At 39.9% G+C, this 14,098-nt stretch overlaps 1 protein-coding gene across 1 annotated transcript in view; it reads right to left on the reverse strand.

The window, feature by feature from the left end:
- Nucleotides 1–389: 389 nt before the first annotated feature.
- The window catches only part of LOC120940672 (enoyl-CoA delta isomerase 2-like), a 30,448-nt gene continuing 16,739 nt past the window's right edge, over nucleotides 390–14,098 (reverse strand). The window contains exons 4-10 of the mRNA XM_040353653.1: nucleotides 12,769–12,948; nucleotides 9,376–9,445; nucleotides 5,695–5,797; nucleotides 4,253–4,373; nucleotides 3,958–4,047; nucleotides 3,057–3,200; nucleotides 390–757 (exon numbers count right to left, since the gene is read on the reverse strand). Coding sequence (XP_040209587.1) covers nucleotides 602–757; nucleotides 3,057–3,200; nucleotides 3,958–4,047; nucleotides 4,253–4,373; nucleotides 5,695–5,797; nucleotides 9,376–9,445; nucleotides 12,769–12,948 — 864 coding nt within the window. The 3' untranslated portion in view covers nucleotides 390–601. The remainder of the gene's footprint in view (nucleotides 758–3,056; nucleotides 3,201–3,957; nucleotides 4,048–4,252; nucleotides 4,374–5,694; nucleotides 5,798–9,375; nucleotides 9,446–12,768; nucleotides 12,949–14,098) is intronic.

The raw sequence follows: 14,098 nt of genomic DNA on the forward strand, positions 1-14,098 counted from the left end.
GCCTTTATACATACTTTATATCGTACCTCTGCCTATAAATATGTCCTGGACTGCTAGGAAAGGTCAAGGAAACCAAGCTCCAGATGTCCTAATCAACTCCAATCAAATGGAAATAACTAATGCAAAGTGTTTCCATTGAGTGAGTTTTCTTACCAAGATAATTTTAAGAAACAATGCTATCCTAGGCACAAGTAAACATTGCCTGCTCATTTGGTTACCAACAATGGTACCAATCGTGATTATTACTTGAAGAAAAAAAAATTGTGATATTTATGTATCTCCCATAGTAAACCCTCAAAAGATCACAGCACTTTTAGATCGGAGCATGATCACATGGGAAAAAACTTGAAATTGTTCAATGTGGCTTGGTGGTTCCAGCTTCTATTCTATACTGCCCTTGGCATTGATCTAACAACGGCTTTAAAAGGTAAATATATCCAAGTTTGTCAGACAGGTCTTTAAATTGGATATTCCATACAGATCAATTTTAACAAAATATCAATTACACATTTATATTAGCAAAGGTTAACAAAGTTCAAGTTTTGTTACAAATTCATTAAAGGTAGAACTTCAAAATGTAAGCCATTGGGGAAACAAATCATCACAATTTGACTCTCTTCTGGAAAAAACTGATAATTGCATTCATGCACTCGTCTGACAGCCAGCGCTCCTTGAGGCGTTCACACTCTTCAATATTCACAGCATGCAGCTTTTCCTTCTCAGTTGCACGCATTAACTGCTTGGAAAAAACCAAGGACTGTTGGAAAAAACAAAGAAAAGCCATTTTTGTTAGAACATACATAATAGTATATGTACTGTTTGCCTCTGTTGTGAGACATGGGAGGATTTTAGTTTTATAAAGTCTTCAATTTATGTCAAATACTGGCAAAAGCAAAAATCTCTGAAAAAGCTTTAGGATTTAAAAGGGGACAGTGTCTCTGGAAAGCTCCTCATCCAACTCCCTTATAGTTCTCCAATCTGTGCTCCCTCACAGCTCCTTGTTCTTCCCTAGTCAGCGAAAATACCTAGCACTTCAGGGTATGGAGGAGCATGGGTCTCACACCCCAGTGACAGTGCCCTGGCCTATTAGCTGATTGCTAAGCCCGAGCACTGTTACATTGGCAGAGGAGTGACATCACCACTCCCCTGGATTGCCACTCTCCGCACCAGCTGCAGAGGTGGAAGGAAATGCAAGCAAGTCAAGTATAGTGGGGTTGGGGGATGCCCTGTTAGGAGTCACCTTGCCTTGCATGAGCTGCACCATGTTCAACTAAATCTCTATCATGTCTTCCATTGTGTTTAATGACACAATAGCAATTTATGCAAAACAAAAAGGAGAAATTCTGTCAAAAAAAATAAATAAAAAAATGACCCCTGTTGGAAAGTTTCCACCACATGGGAGTGCCTGAAGACTAAAATGCAGCATTGTCTGTTTTGGCCAAGCATTACAATCCTGGCCACCATGTTGTCAGTGTTGTATCTCACAAAGAAAGGCATAAAATGTGATGGCTAGCATTTTCCTCCATCTTCTTTCCAGAATATTCTCCCAGCATCAAGGGTATAATACATTATACAGAACTGAGTGTGAGCAGCAAGGGTATAATACATTATACAGAACTGAGTGTCTGCACTGGTTTTAATTTATAAACAAATACCAGCAGGGTGAGGTTCCTAGTGTTGCTTGTGCCATGGGGTTAAAGCAGAAATCAATTTCACATACAAGACATTAACTCCCACACGCTATAAATGAAAATGAACCTAAAGCTACTGCATATTCATTTATTCCAGGCATGTTTTCTCAGAAAATAGGTGTAGAAACTCAACCATGATGACCCCCCCCCCCCCCCACACCAAATAGATGCTCGCCTCTCACTTGCAGGGAGATTATCCAGTAGGGGTGTCGGCATCCACACTGCACCCTGGGAACTTGCATTTTCCTAGTCCCTGCACTCAGTGAGGGCCGCTCAGGAGATCAGATCTCTGGGAGCGATTAGGAGCGAAGAACACAGAAGCTGGACTTCTTTGTTTACAAGTGATAGTGGTGAGCAGGGAGCAGATGGCCTGAGCCAGAGGTGATGGAAACGAGCTCTACCAAGTTCCAGCTAAAAAAAAGCCCAGATTTAATCTAAAATTACAAACTCAAACATGGGCAGGTTTGAAAACATACAATATTTCCTAATTTTTCTATACTGTATGTCTTTAGCTTGTAAGCTATATGACAGTAGAAATTGCACTGGCCATGTTCTAGCTGCAATAACCCATGACAAGAGCTCCTTTTTCTAATGCCTAGAGTAAACTGAAATCTAGTCCCCAGACGATAATGTGATGTGAAAATACATACTAAACTTTGAACCAATTTATAAAATTCACTAAAACTTGTCTTTCTTGTAAGATGTGAATTTTTCAGTTTGAGGGAGACACTAAAAACACACTTAAATCTGCATTTTTACATATATGTTAATGCGCGTTCGCACATTTGGCATTGATGCATTCTATTAACCGGAATATTCATTTATTTGGGCAATTAGAATGCATAAACATGCACATGCACCTAAACACGCTAGTGGCAATGTGTTATGTGCGCATTTGGTGGTTTTGTGCCAAAACACTCCTCTCCTGAATGCGCTGGTAGTGCGTTTCTTTTTCTGTCTCTGAACACTCCTACCTCTGAATGTCTGTAAATGCCTGTGTGCGTGGAAAAAAAAACTATAATTGGGGGGGCATTTAGAGGTGAAACAAGAAAAGGTAAAACGCCTGTAAAAGCTGCATTTTTGATGTCCTGTCTGCATGAAGCCTTATAATGTTGCTGGAAAGCGGCACACACAAATTAGAAACCAGATTTAGCTCACAAAGCGATTATTAACCATAAAGGTAATTTTCAAGCATATATGACTTATTTTAGTTCTCATTTGTCTGATAGCGTAAAATGGCAATTTTGGCAAACAATCAGTATAAATTATGGAATTCAACTTCCAGAAAAGAGCAATCTTTGTTCCAGATTATTTAACACAGGTCATATTAGTTATTGCTGCTTCCAGATTTGGTGGAACACTTACATTTTTTGGTAGACTGCCATAACCTTTCAGTCTGTCCCAAACCTCCCTTTGGAAAGTGCTGTCTGGAAAGACTTCAGTGACCAGTCCAAGCTGGCACGCTTCGTGTGCAGTCAGAAGCTTGTTGAAGAGGAGAACTTCAGAAGCCTATTAAAATAAATATATTATCAGTTTCCTGCAAAATCCCATACCTGCTTGTATGTATTTAGTTGTGAAAAAGTTCTTTAGTAAAATATAAAAAAAGAAGAATAGCTATACATATGTAAAATCATAATTTTAAATTAAACCCCCCAAAAAGCCTTAACACTGTTCAAACTGCAAGATCCATAGGACAACTATTCTGGCCAGTCTGTACCGTTGTGCATGTGCAGAGAAAATAACATTAATTCCCATTCTGCGGATGCGCAGAAGAAGCAAATGAACAGCCAGGAGAGTCTGCAGTGGCTCCCAATAGACTGCACATTGTGGATGTCACAGAAACATGGTTACATTAGTAGAAGACTTTGGGCAGGGGTGAGGTGTACCCTAAAGGTTTAATCATACAGAAACAGGGGTGTACATAGTTGTCAATTTAGACGAGTGTACAAACACATGGTGCATATGATAGGGTATACCACTAGAGTTCACAGAATAAAAAACAAACACAGTCCAAGAAGTTCATCTAATGAATGGCAGCACTGGAAGCCATTTTGAACTGGAAGGATTGGGCACTATTCTGTATTCTTCCCCCCAATACAAAATGTGGCAATGCTTACTCCCTCTGATGCCAGGAAAATTTCCACTCCTGCTGGCCACAGTTCGGCCTCCCTGAAGGACAATAAACTGGCTCTTTGTTAAGAAAGTTTGGAGACCCCGATTTTAAATAGTAGTTTTATTCAGGCAGATAATCCCACTTCAAGGTTACCTTGCTTAGACCCATAATTCGAGGGAATGTGTATGAGGAACAACCCTCTGGACTTTGTCCTAACTGGCTGAAAGGTGTGTGGAAGGTAGCCTGCAAAACAGGAAGAATGCAAGAGTTAGCATGACATGGCATTTTAGCAATCACCATCACTCTGAACAAACATGCTCTCAATCTTAAGCTGGCCATACACTGAATTTCAGAAAAAATTTCAAAAAAAGTGAATACCATATATATCATAATAGCCAAAAATAACACAAATATCTTCTAAAACAAACACAGTTAAATAAATACTTACCCTATCTGTGGCATAGACCACATCAAACAGTCCTAATATGGTGACTGAGATTCCAACTGCAGGTCCATTAACAACAGCAATAAGAGGCTTTGGAAAATCAATGAATTTACTGACAAATGCTCTGAAAAAAAAAAAAAATACATTTATTGCTCGATTAAATTACATCTTTAAATAAATGTATTTATTTTTAAACAAACAAGGTAGAAAATGCATAAGCGTACGTATTAGAAAATACATGTGGAAGAAGAACTAGCTATATCTATGGCATCTAGAGTCTGCTTACCCCATTACAGCTTGCCTGTAATAAGGGTCTGTGCTGCGCTTCAGAGAGTTTATAGAAAAAGCCACTTTGAGTACTTTCCCTTTCATGAGGCCAAAGCAATTAGAAAAAAAAAAAAAAAAAAAAAAAAACACACGCACATTGCTGGGCCAAGAACATGTCCATAATAGCAATCTACGGGTACGTTAATGGGACAATACATTACAAAACAAACTGTAGGTTACCGATAGGAAAAAAATAAAAAATCTTAAATCTGCTTTTTGATACTAGAATACCATATAAGTTTATGATACATTAATAAGAAAAGTGATGTAATCAATTATTTGTAAAGCTGAACTCCAAGCTTACCATCAGTTGCAGTTGTAGAGGTTCCTCTCCTGTATTGAAATTTCTTACCTTGATTTCACTGCACAGCTTTTTACATTGTGCATCAGAAGCTTCAACAGTTCAGATAAAGCCTGCCCCATTCCCTGGCTTAAGGACCTCCAATATCATATAGCGCTTTCCTCCTCAGCCTTACTGTCACTGGCCTACATCATTTACTGGATTTCACTCATAGAGGCTCGCCATCATATGTGGGGTTTGTCTAGTGTGATCCGCATGCAAATGCATCCTTACTAGGAATGCCTACTCCTCCAGACTGATCCCTGACCATGAGGACATTTTGATGCTGGATGTCCCTGAATAAAATTTCTGTGTTTTCAAAAAGCACCCTGCTGGCCCCTTTCACCAGCCATGATCTATCCACATTGCATAGAGAAACATACACCCAATGAAAAGACCACTGGGTATATAATACGTTATGAATTCGAAATGGAAAGGTTTTATTTCATTTCATTGGGGGGGGGGGGGGGGGAGAAGGTGATAAGGAAAAAAAATAGAAGCAGATTACATTTTTGCTTTCAACAATCATTTTAAAAAGAAACCTAAGGTGTGCAAATTTAATATAGAAATCGGGGTCTAAGCAGTTCAATCTAGGATTCAGCAGGCAAGGTTAAAGAGCCAGATAAAAGCACAAGAAGGCTGGTTGTAACATTCAGTTTTTCAACAGTATACTGGCTAAATGGCTCCCGAGATATATCTAAACTAAGCAATTATTTTATTTCTTTTATGCTCTAATCTATTCGTATAAACATATCAAAGATACTTATAGTTTACCCACTCTAAAATCACTGCAGAGTCACTCGCCATCTGTTCCTTGCCTTCTGGTGGAATGTTTGTGAAATTATTCAAGTCATTTCCGCTGCAATAATAATCACCATGTCCTATAAGAAAAATGATAAACATTATGACAAAAGAGTCTGAAACAAAAGATTATTACCGTATGTAATGTCCCTTTGAAGATTTTAGCATTGAGAAAGGTGGGCATTTAGGACTGTGATCTCTTCAATCTTCCTGCATTCAAATGAACCCCATCTTCTGTACTGGCTGAGCATTGTTTACCATGTAGCTATAGAAGTATACACTGCCCCTGTGAATAAACCCTTAAGCCTCATACACACGATTGGATTTTCCAACGGGAATTGGGCGAGGACACGCTGTTGGCAGAAAATCCAACCGTTTGCTCAATCGGACAATGTTTTTTGGATTTTCCGCAGACAAATGTTGGATGGCACGCTTTAAAATTTTCCGCCAACAACGGATTTTCCAAACGTGTACACAAGTCCATCAGGCAAAAGTCCAAAGTACAAACACGCATGCTTGGAACCAATGCTTACCAAACACAACATTAGCAGAAGGTGCCCAAAGGGTGGCACTAAAGAGCTGAAAAAAAACCCCACAGAGTTTCATGTTTGTTGGCCGACAATTGCGTGCCGTTTGTAAGCAAGACAAATTCCTGGCCAACGCCCTTTGGACAAAAGTTCTACGCTTTGTCAGCTGAAAATCCGATCGTGTGTACCAGGCTTAAGCACTGCTTCGCCCCTTCTGCATTATGTTCTTCTATTCAGCATGATGCAAGAAGGGTGTATTTTTAAGTGTATGTGATTTGTAATATACAACTGTGCACATAATATTTTGGCGTTTAAAATATTTGTAATGTATTTCAGAAAAAATGCCAATTGTCTAGTGCAGTAGAGACAATAATAAGTTTCATAAATGCACTGTGTATTGTTTCTGAGTGCCATTTGTTATATGTGAAAGCAGCTCATTGGCAGCAAAAAAGGTGTGCATTTCTGCTTTGCAGTACAAAAGTAGAGACATTATTAATGCTACAAAGATGCTACTTAATAAAAGTCTACTATAATTATTAAACAATTGCAGACACAAATGACTTCTTTAGAATTTTATGCATTTTCAAGGATAATAGGATTATCATGCCAGGCTTGATTTACAATTCGTGATACAAGGTTTAACTACAAAAACTGCAGCTGCTCCTGGGACCATAACATTAGGGAATAGAAGCACAACTAGGGCTCCCCTCAATAGGCATCTATGTATGCCTATTATATTCAGTACAGAACAAAGCGTCTTGAACTTAAAAATGACCGACCTTGATGGCGGCTAAAGAAAAAGTCTATCAGAGCTCTTCTCTTTCCAGCCACTCAACCCATCACTAGGGTTATGAAGACTTAAAGTGGTTGTAAAACCTTACATACCACTTTACCTACAGGTAAGCCTAGATTAAGGCTTACCTACAGGTGCAACAAATATCTCCTAAACCTACATGGCTTAGGAGATATTTGCTGAAAAAAAAAAAGACTGCACCGATGTCTACGGCGCATGCGTGCTGTAGACCAGTGTTTTTCAACTCCAGTCCTCAAGGCACACCAACAGGTCATGTTTTCAGGATTTCCTTTAGATGAAACGACTGTGGTGATTACCAAGGCAGTGAAACTGATCAAATCACCTGTTCAAAATAATGGAAAGCCTGAAAACATGACCTGTTGGTGTGCCTTGAGGACTGGAGTTGAAAAACACTGCTGTAGACAACGGCGCAGGCGCACTGAGCGTGCCGTTAGTGAAGGTGATCGTGTCGTCACTGACAGCTCCCGCGAGCATCGCGGCTCCAGGCCCATCACAGCGCCGGAGCCGCGTTACCCGGAAGTCGGAGGAGAGGAATGAGAGTCGCTTTGGGGGCTTCAATCTCAGGTAAGCAATTCATAATGAGCTATGCATACTAGCTCATTATGCCTTCCTCTTGCATGTTTTTTTTTTTAAAGAAATGTATTAGAGGGTTTACTTCCTCTTTAAGAAGCAGGAAATGTTCACCAGTGTTACTAAAATTTGCCTTTAAAAAAGGATTGTCAGGGATTTCTACATGTGCATTTTGCACATGTACCTTGCGTAATGTGAAGTTAAATTACCATCTCTCAGCTATAACATGGATATCTTAGCGTTAACGGATTATGAAAATGGCTTTGAGACAGTTTTATTTGTTTTTAAAAGCCTGTACCTTATAAACTTGCATTAACCCCTTCGCACCTGAGGGTAAAACAAATCTAAATGCCTAAGTCCAATTTTGCAAAGAAACCATACATATTATAACACTACTAACTACTTTGTGCATCCAGGTGGATTATACAGTAAAACCTTGGTTTGAGAGCGTTTTGCAAGGCAAGCAAAATGTTTTAATACATTTTGCCTTGATATACAAACCATGTCTTGATACAAGAGTGGTGTCATGTCACAACTGAGTATAAAAAAAGAAGAGAGGAGCCGCAAAGTGTAGCAATATGGTTACCATTAATGAAGGTACAATATTTAGCAACTTATTGCTACACTTAGAGGTGCCTCTCTTCTCTTTTATACCCTGTAAAAAAGAAAAAATTTGATATACAAGTGCTTCGGATTACAAGCATGTTTCTGGAATGAATTATGCTCGCAAACTAAGGTTTTACTGTATATTTCTTGCTGCCACCATAAACTACCACCAAAGAACAACCCAAAAATTGCTCCTGACAATCCCAGGGATACCACATATGTGTATGCAAGTTGTTGTTTATACCCATAGTACAGCCCAGAAACAATCATGTGCATTTTGCTTTTTTATTATTATTTTTTTAATCCTACATAAAAAACACACAGACACTGACACGATTTCCGAAAAAATACAGACCCTGACCTAGATCAAACCGTGATCTAGTTATCTTTATTTTATTTTTAATAAAATAATGTATCTCACTTGACCATTCACAAAAGACAAAAAACACGGGGCGGGCTTCACAGTCACTGATCACTGTAATAGCCAATCGGATGCTTTCACAGCGATCAGGTGACCCGGAAATCGGACAATCTGAGTCCACATAGTAAGAATGGGGCCCGGCGCTCTAGGTGAGACACTGCTTTCTGTGCTGGGAGCGCACCGTGCCGTGCGCTCCCAGCACAAAGGAAGATACACATACTGTATTTGCAGCCCCACGGAAAAAAGCCCAGTCCAGTGGGGCTGCATATTTGCGTACAGTCAGTGTGAAGGGGTTAAATATATATTTCTGTCTTTCTTCTTTGTGTATACAATCTTTGTTTTACCTATAAAACGTAATACATGACAAAGAAAACCCACAGCACTATGGGTTTGCTAAAGGTCAGCAAAGCACAGGCTGAATGCTTTGCGTTTTAGTTTGTCTGTCTGAAACTTCAGACTGAGACCATAGTTTGGGAATGCAAGAAAGAAAGGATGAAAATTCTACATTTGGAAGCAAAGAATTCATCAATCTAGCCTATATGCATAAGAACTACCACCAATGTAAAATGTAAAAATATGACACAGTATGAGAATAGTTTCATTTTAAAATCCAAACTGAACATTCCAATTTTATTATGTATGCACAAAATGTGTAGCACAATAGTCAGCAAACTGAAATGTATGTAGTATGAATATTTAAAACTTCAATGGAAAAAGTACCAGTCAAGACTGTAATAACAGAGTCATCTTTTGCAGCTTCATCTAAGGCCAGACCAATTTCTTTATACATCTGTAAAAAATTAACAAAAAACATCAATAAAAACTGAACATATATGGTTCTGGGTCATGTACGAGATAGTTGCCCTGAAAGTTTGAAGTGGCGGTCCATTTATTCTGTATGAGCCATGACAAATCAGGGACATGGGTTGGGTCTTGGTGCAGTCAGTTTGTTTATGAAATATCAGGTGGCATTTCATATGCGCTGACACAAACGAAATCCTGAAAGTAGTGAGAACTGGGGCTGGAAGATTCAGCATAATCACAATGTGATGTTTAAACTTTATACATTTTACAAGCTTTACGTGAAACGTTCACTATCCGCAGCAACCAATCTGCATCCATCTAATAGGGGTTTGTCTCTAGTAGAATCATTAATTGCTATAGATTAATACAGTTGGCACTTTGCTCCATGGACTGTACATTAAATAAGCCCTGATAAACAATGGTCCAAATGTAACAGTATCCATAAAAGTTAGGTTAACCTTGGATAAACAGATGTCTCACTGAGAATGACAAGCAGCTACAGTGGATAGCCACCATCCAGCACCACCAGGATCTATCATTATTACCTCTTTGACATGACTGATGGGACATTGCACGTGTGTGTGGAAACGACTATGTAATTGCACAGCACAGCTTGCAAAGTTCAGTGGTCAGGAGAAAGCGTCCCTTTATGTTGATGGATCAGAATGTCCCCTACACTGTCGGTCAGCGCGTCCCCTTGATTGGTGATAATTCTCAGCATGCACCTTTATATTGGTGGTCAGTGCTCAGTGAGCTCCCCTCCCATACACTGGTGCTCAGCGTGCCCCCCGACATTGTGGTCAGTGTATTGCCCGCCTTACATTGGAGATTAGCGTGCCCCTTTACATGGTGGCGAGTGTGCCCAGGCTTAAACTCTATACTCCATACACACGGTCGGAATTTCCGCCAGCAAAAGTCTGACGTGAGCTTTTCTTCGGAAATTCCGACCATGTGTATGCTCCATCGGACTTTTGCTGTCGGAATTAACGCCAGCAAAAGTTTGAGAGCTGGTTCTCTATTTTTTCTCGACGGAAAAAAATCCTTTTCGTCTGTAGCAATTCCAACGCGCAATATTTTGAAGCATGCTCGGAAACAATTCGACGCATTCTTGGAAGCATTGAACTTAATTTTTTCGGCTCGTCGTAGTGTTGTATGTCACCGCGTTCTTGATGGACGAAAGTTCAGAGGACTTTTGTGTGACCGTGTGTATGCAAGCCAAGCTTGAGCGGAATTCTGTCAGAAAAACCATCCAAGGTTTTTCCGACAGAAAATTCGAGCGGGGCATTAGAAAAAAAAAAAAAAAACCCAAGCAGGACATCTACTAAGGGACGACAGGGCGATGCACTGTTCAAGAGCATTTTATTTGTGCTGACCCAAATTTTCCTTTAAACATCATCTTCTAGACACAAGACGAACATGTGAAAGCCAAGTATGCAGATGCTGGTAGCGCTTCTACATTTTGGGCCAGATCCACGAAGACTTACGACGGGCGTATCAGTAGATATGCCGTCGCAAGTCCGAATCCCAGCCGTCGCAACTTTAATTGTATTCTCAAACTGAGATATGCTTAAATGTTGCTTAGATACGGCAGACATAAAAGTCTCCTACGCCGTCGTATCTTAACTGCATATTTACGCTGGCCGCTAGGTGGCGTTTCCGTCGATTTCTGCGTCGAGTATGCAAATTAGCTAGATACGGCGATCCACGAACGTACGTCCGGTGCATTTTTTTACGTCTTTTCCGTAAGGCTTTTTTCGGTGTATAGTTACCCCTGCTATATGAGGCGATACCTATGTTAAGTATGGACGTCGTTCCCGCGTCGAATTTTGAACATTTTACGTAGTTTGCGCAAGTCGTTCGCGAATAGGGCTTTGCGTAGGATGATGTTCACGTCGTAAACATTGGCTTGTTGCGGGTTAATTTCGAGCATGCGCACTGGGATACCCCCACGGACGGTGCTTGCGCTGTTCAAAAAAAACGTCAATCACGTCGGGTCACATAACATTTACATAAAACACGCCCCCCTGTTCCACATTTGAATTGGGCGGGCTTACGCCGGCCTATTTACGTTACGCCGCCGCAACTTACAGAGCAAGTGCTTTGAGAATACTGCACTTGCCCATCTAAATTGCGGAGGCGTAACTTAAATAGCACATGTTACGCCCGCTCAAAGATGCGCCGATCTATGTGGGTCTGGCTCTTTGTGTCTTCCTGAATTAGATCCCAAAGTAAAAAATTATTAAAAATACTATAATAATATAATTAAAAAAGAGAATTACGCAATTTGTATTTAATTACCTAGGTGGATGCAGCATGAGACCGATGTTGCATCTGACCCCCACCGGCTGGAAGGCCGAGAACTGAGAAAGCAAACACCGCTGATCGCTCGGTTCTCAGAGCCCTCTGATCTGCCCCCCCCCCACTGAAGCGCTGGGCTGTGGAGAGGAGCAGCCGGCTCACTGAGAGGCAGAGCTGGATGGCAGTCCAGGCATATGGTCAGATCCCGACCATATGGTCACAATCTTTTCCGACCCTGGACCGGCGACGTCAGCAGACAGTGGGCTTCAGCCTGCTATCTTCTGGAAACGGTACACAGGAGTGCAAAACAATCTGCATTCATGTGATCCACAGAAGTACAGTCAAACAAGCTTTGGCTGCACGTCTCCTTTAAGCCACTGTCCTTTGGAAATTGTAGGATTTAACATAGATAAAGCTTCAAGGTTTAAAATCCCAGTTATTAGACTCCGCAAAGAATCTAGCAGACAAGGATCCCTATATTAAAAAGGTCTAAGCATTATATTCAACCATGATCTATGTATGTGACCCATGTAAAGGCCCAAAGCTGCCATTAAATATGAAATACATCAGTACATATTATTAAAAATGCCCTGTGGGTCAAACAAGTCTAATATAAGAAATAATGTCTCGATTAATTAAAAATATAAAAAGAAAATAGGAGGTCACCTTGGACTTTAATTGCCATAAATTTCAGTCTGTCGCATTGTGCTTTTATGCATCCAAGAAATTCTGTATAATCACTAATAACTATGCCCTTGGGCCAATAATTTATAGTGAAATAAATGAGGTAATGAAATATGTAACTTATTGTAAACTATCTCTCCACTGATTCCCCCCCCCCCCCCCCAATTTCATTTATGAAGTACCATTTTTCACTTTTAACCCAAAACCTTCCAAGACAGGACTGATTGCCTTTATTGTAAACAGCTGTGAAAACTACCAATATTAAATTACATACATTTTAAGGCCTTTACCTATGATAAAAAATAAATAAAAAAATCTAGGTATTACCTGCAAGGTAATTGCATTTTTCTTTTCTGGTCTGTTCAGGAATATCTTTGTTATATTATCTTGAGAAAACACCTCTAATGTCTCATATTTCTTGTCAGCACTTGATGTTGATCGTTTGGTAGGCGATTCAGTGGAGATCAAACTAGAAACAAGTTCTATGTAAGACTGCCTGGCTTTTTCCTGAAAACATACACAAAAAAAATAAAATAAAAAAAAACATATTCATGGCATTGTACTACAAAATAACCAGATCTGCCGAGCAACGTACTTATAGTAGTTCTCTTGTGCAGCGTTTGGAGCTTGCTATTAAAAGATATCAGCACTGCTATTCTGACAATTTTTTTTTACAGTACCATTAGTTTTAGGCTCTCAAACTTCCAGGGGTACCCGCAGCCAGACTCTCTCCCCCAGTCCCTTTGTCATCACTGTTTCTGCTGCAAGTTAATTAACCTTAAAAGCTTGACCGTAATAGCGAATGCATTTTGACCAGTTGTGAAAAAGGAGCATGCATCTGCTGAAAATTTCCAGCTGTCAAAATGACAGCTGGGCATTGTTATTCATCTACAGCAGCTATTACTACCACTGCTGTATAAAAAAAAAAAAAAAAAAAAAAAAAAAAAAGCTGGACCTTATGACAGTGTTTATACACATTGTTCTGATGCGAGATACAAAGTAACATTGTTACATTTAGAGCCGGTTCACACACGGGTGACCTGTCAGGCGACTCAGCCACCTGACAAGTCGCGGTCCGCAGTAGTCAATGGAACCGTTCTAATAGGAGCGACGCAAGTCGCTCCGACTTAGAAAAAGGTTCCTGTACGACTTTGGGGGCGATTTGCATTGACTTCAATACAGAAGTCATTTTGCAAGATATATATATATATATACATACATATATACATATACATATACACACACACACACACACACACACATACACACAGTAGATATAGTACAGTACATCTATATATCTTATCCTATATAAATAATAATATTTTTTTATATACCGTATATAATAATAATAATAAATATATATTTAAAGATCCTTCTGCTATAAGATTAGCCACCATCTGCCATTGTGTATGGTCTTTACTGCTTCTTACTACAGTCCTCAGATATGTAGCTGTGTCCCCATTTTATGTTAATACGTCTTTACCCGACGTAAATGACGTTTTTTCTGAACGGCGCATGCGCCGTCCGTGGGGGTAGCCCAGTGTGCATGCTCCAAATTAACCCGCAACAAGCCAATGCTTACGACGTGAACGTCATTCTACGCAAAGCCCTATTCGCGAACGACTTACGCAAACGACGTAAAATTTTCTAATTTCGA

This window comes from Rana temporaria, chromosome 5 (assembly GCF_905171775.1).
Source record: "Rana temporaria chromosome 5, aRanTem1.1, whole genome shotgun sequence".
NCBI classification, from domain to species: domain Eukaryota; kingdom Metazoa; phylum Chordata; class Amphibia; order Anura; family Ranidae; genus Rana; species Rana temporaria.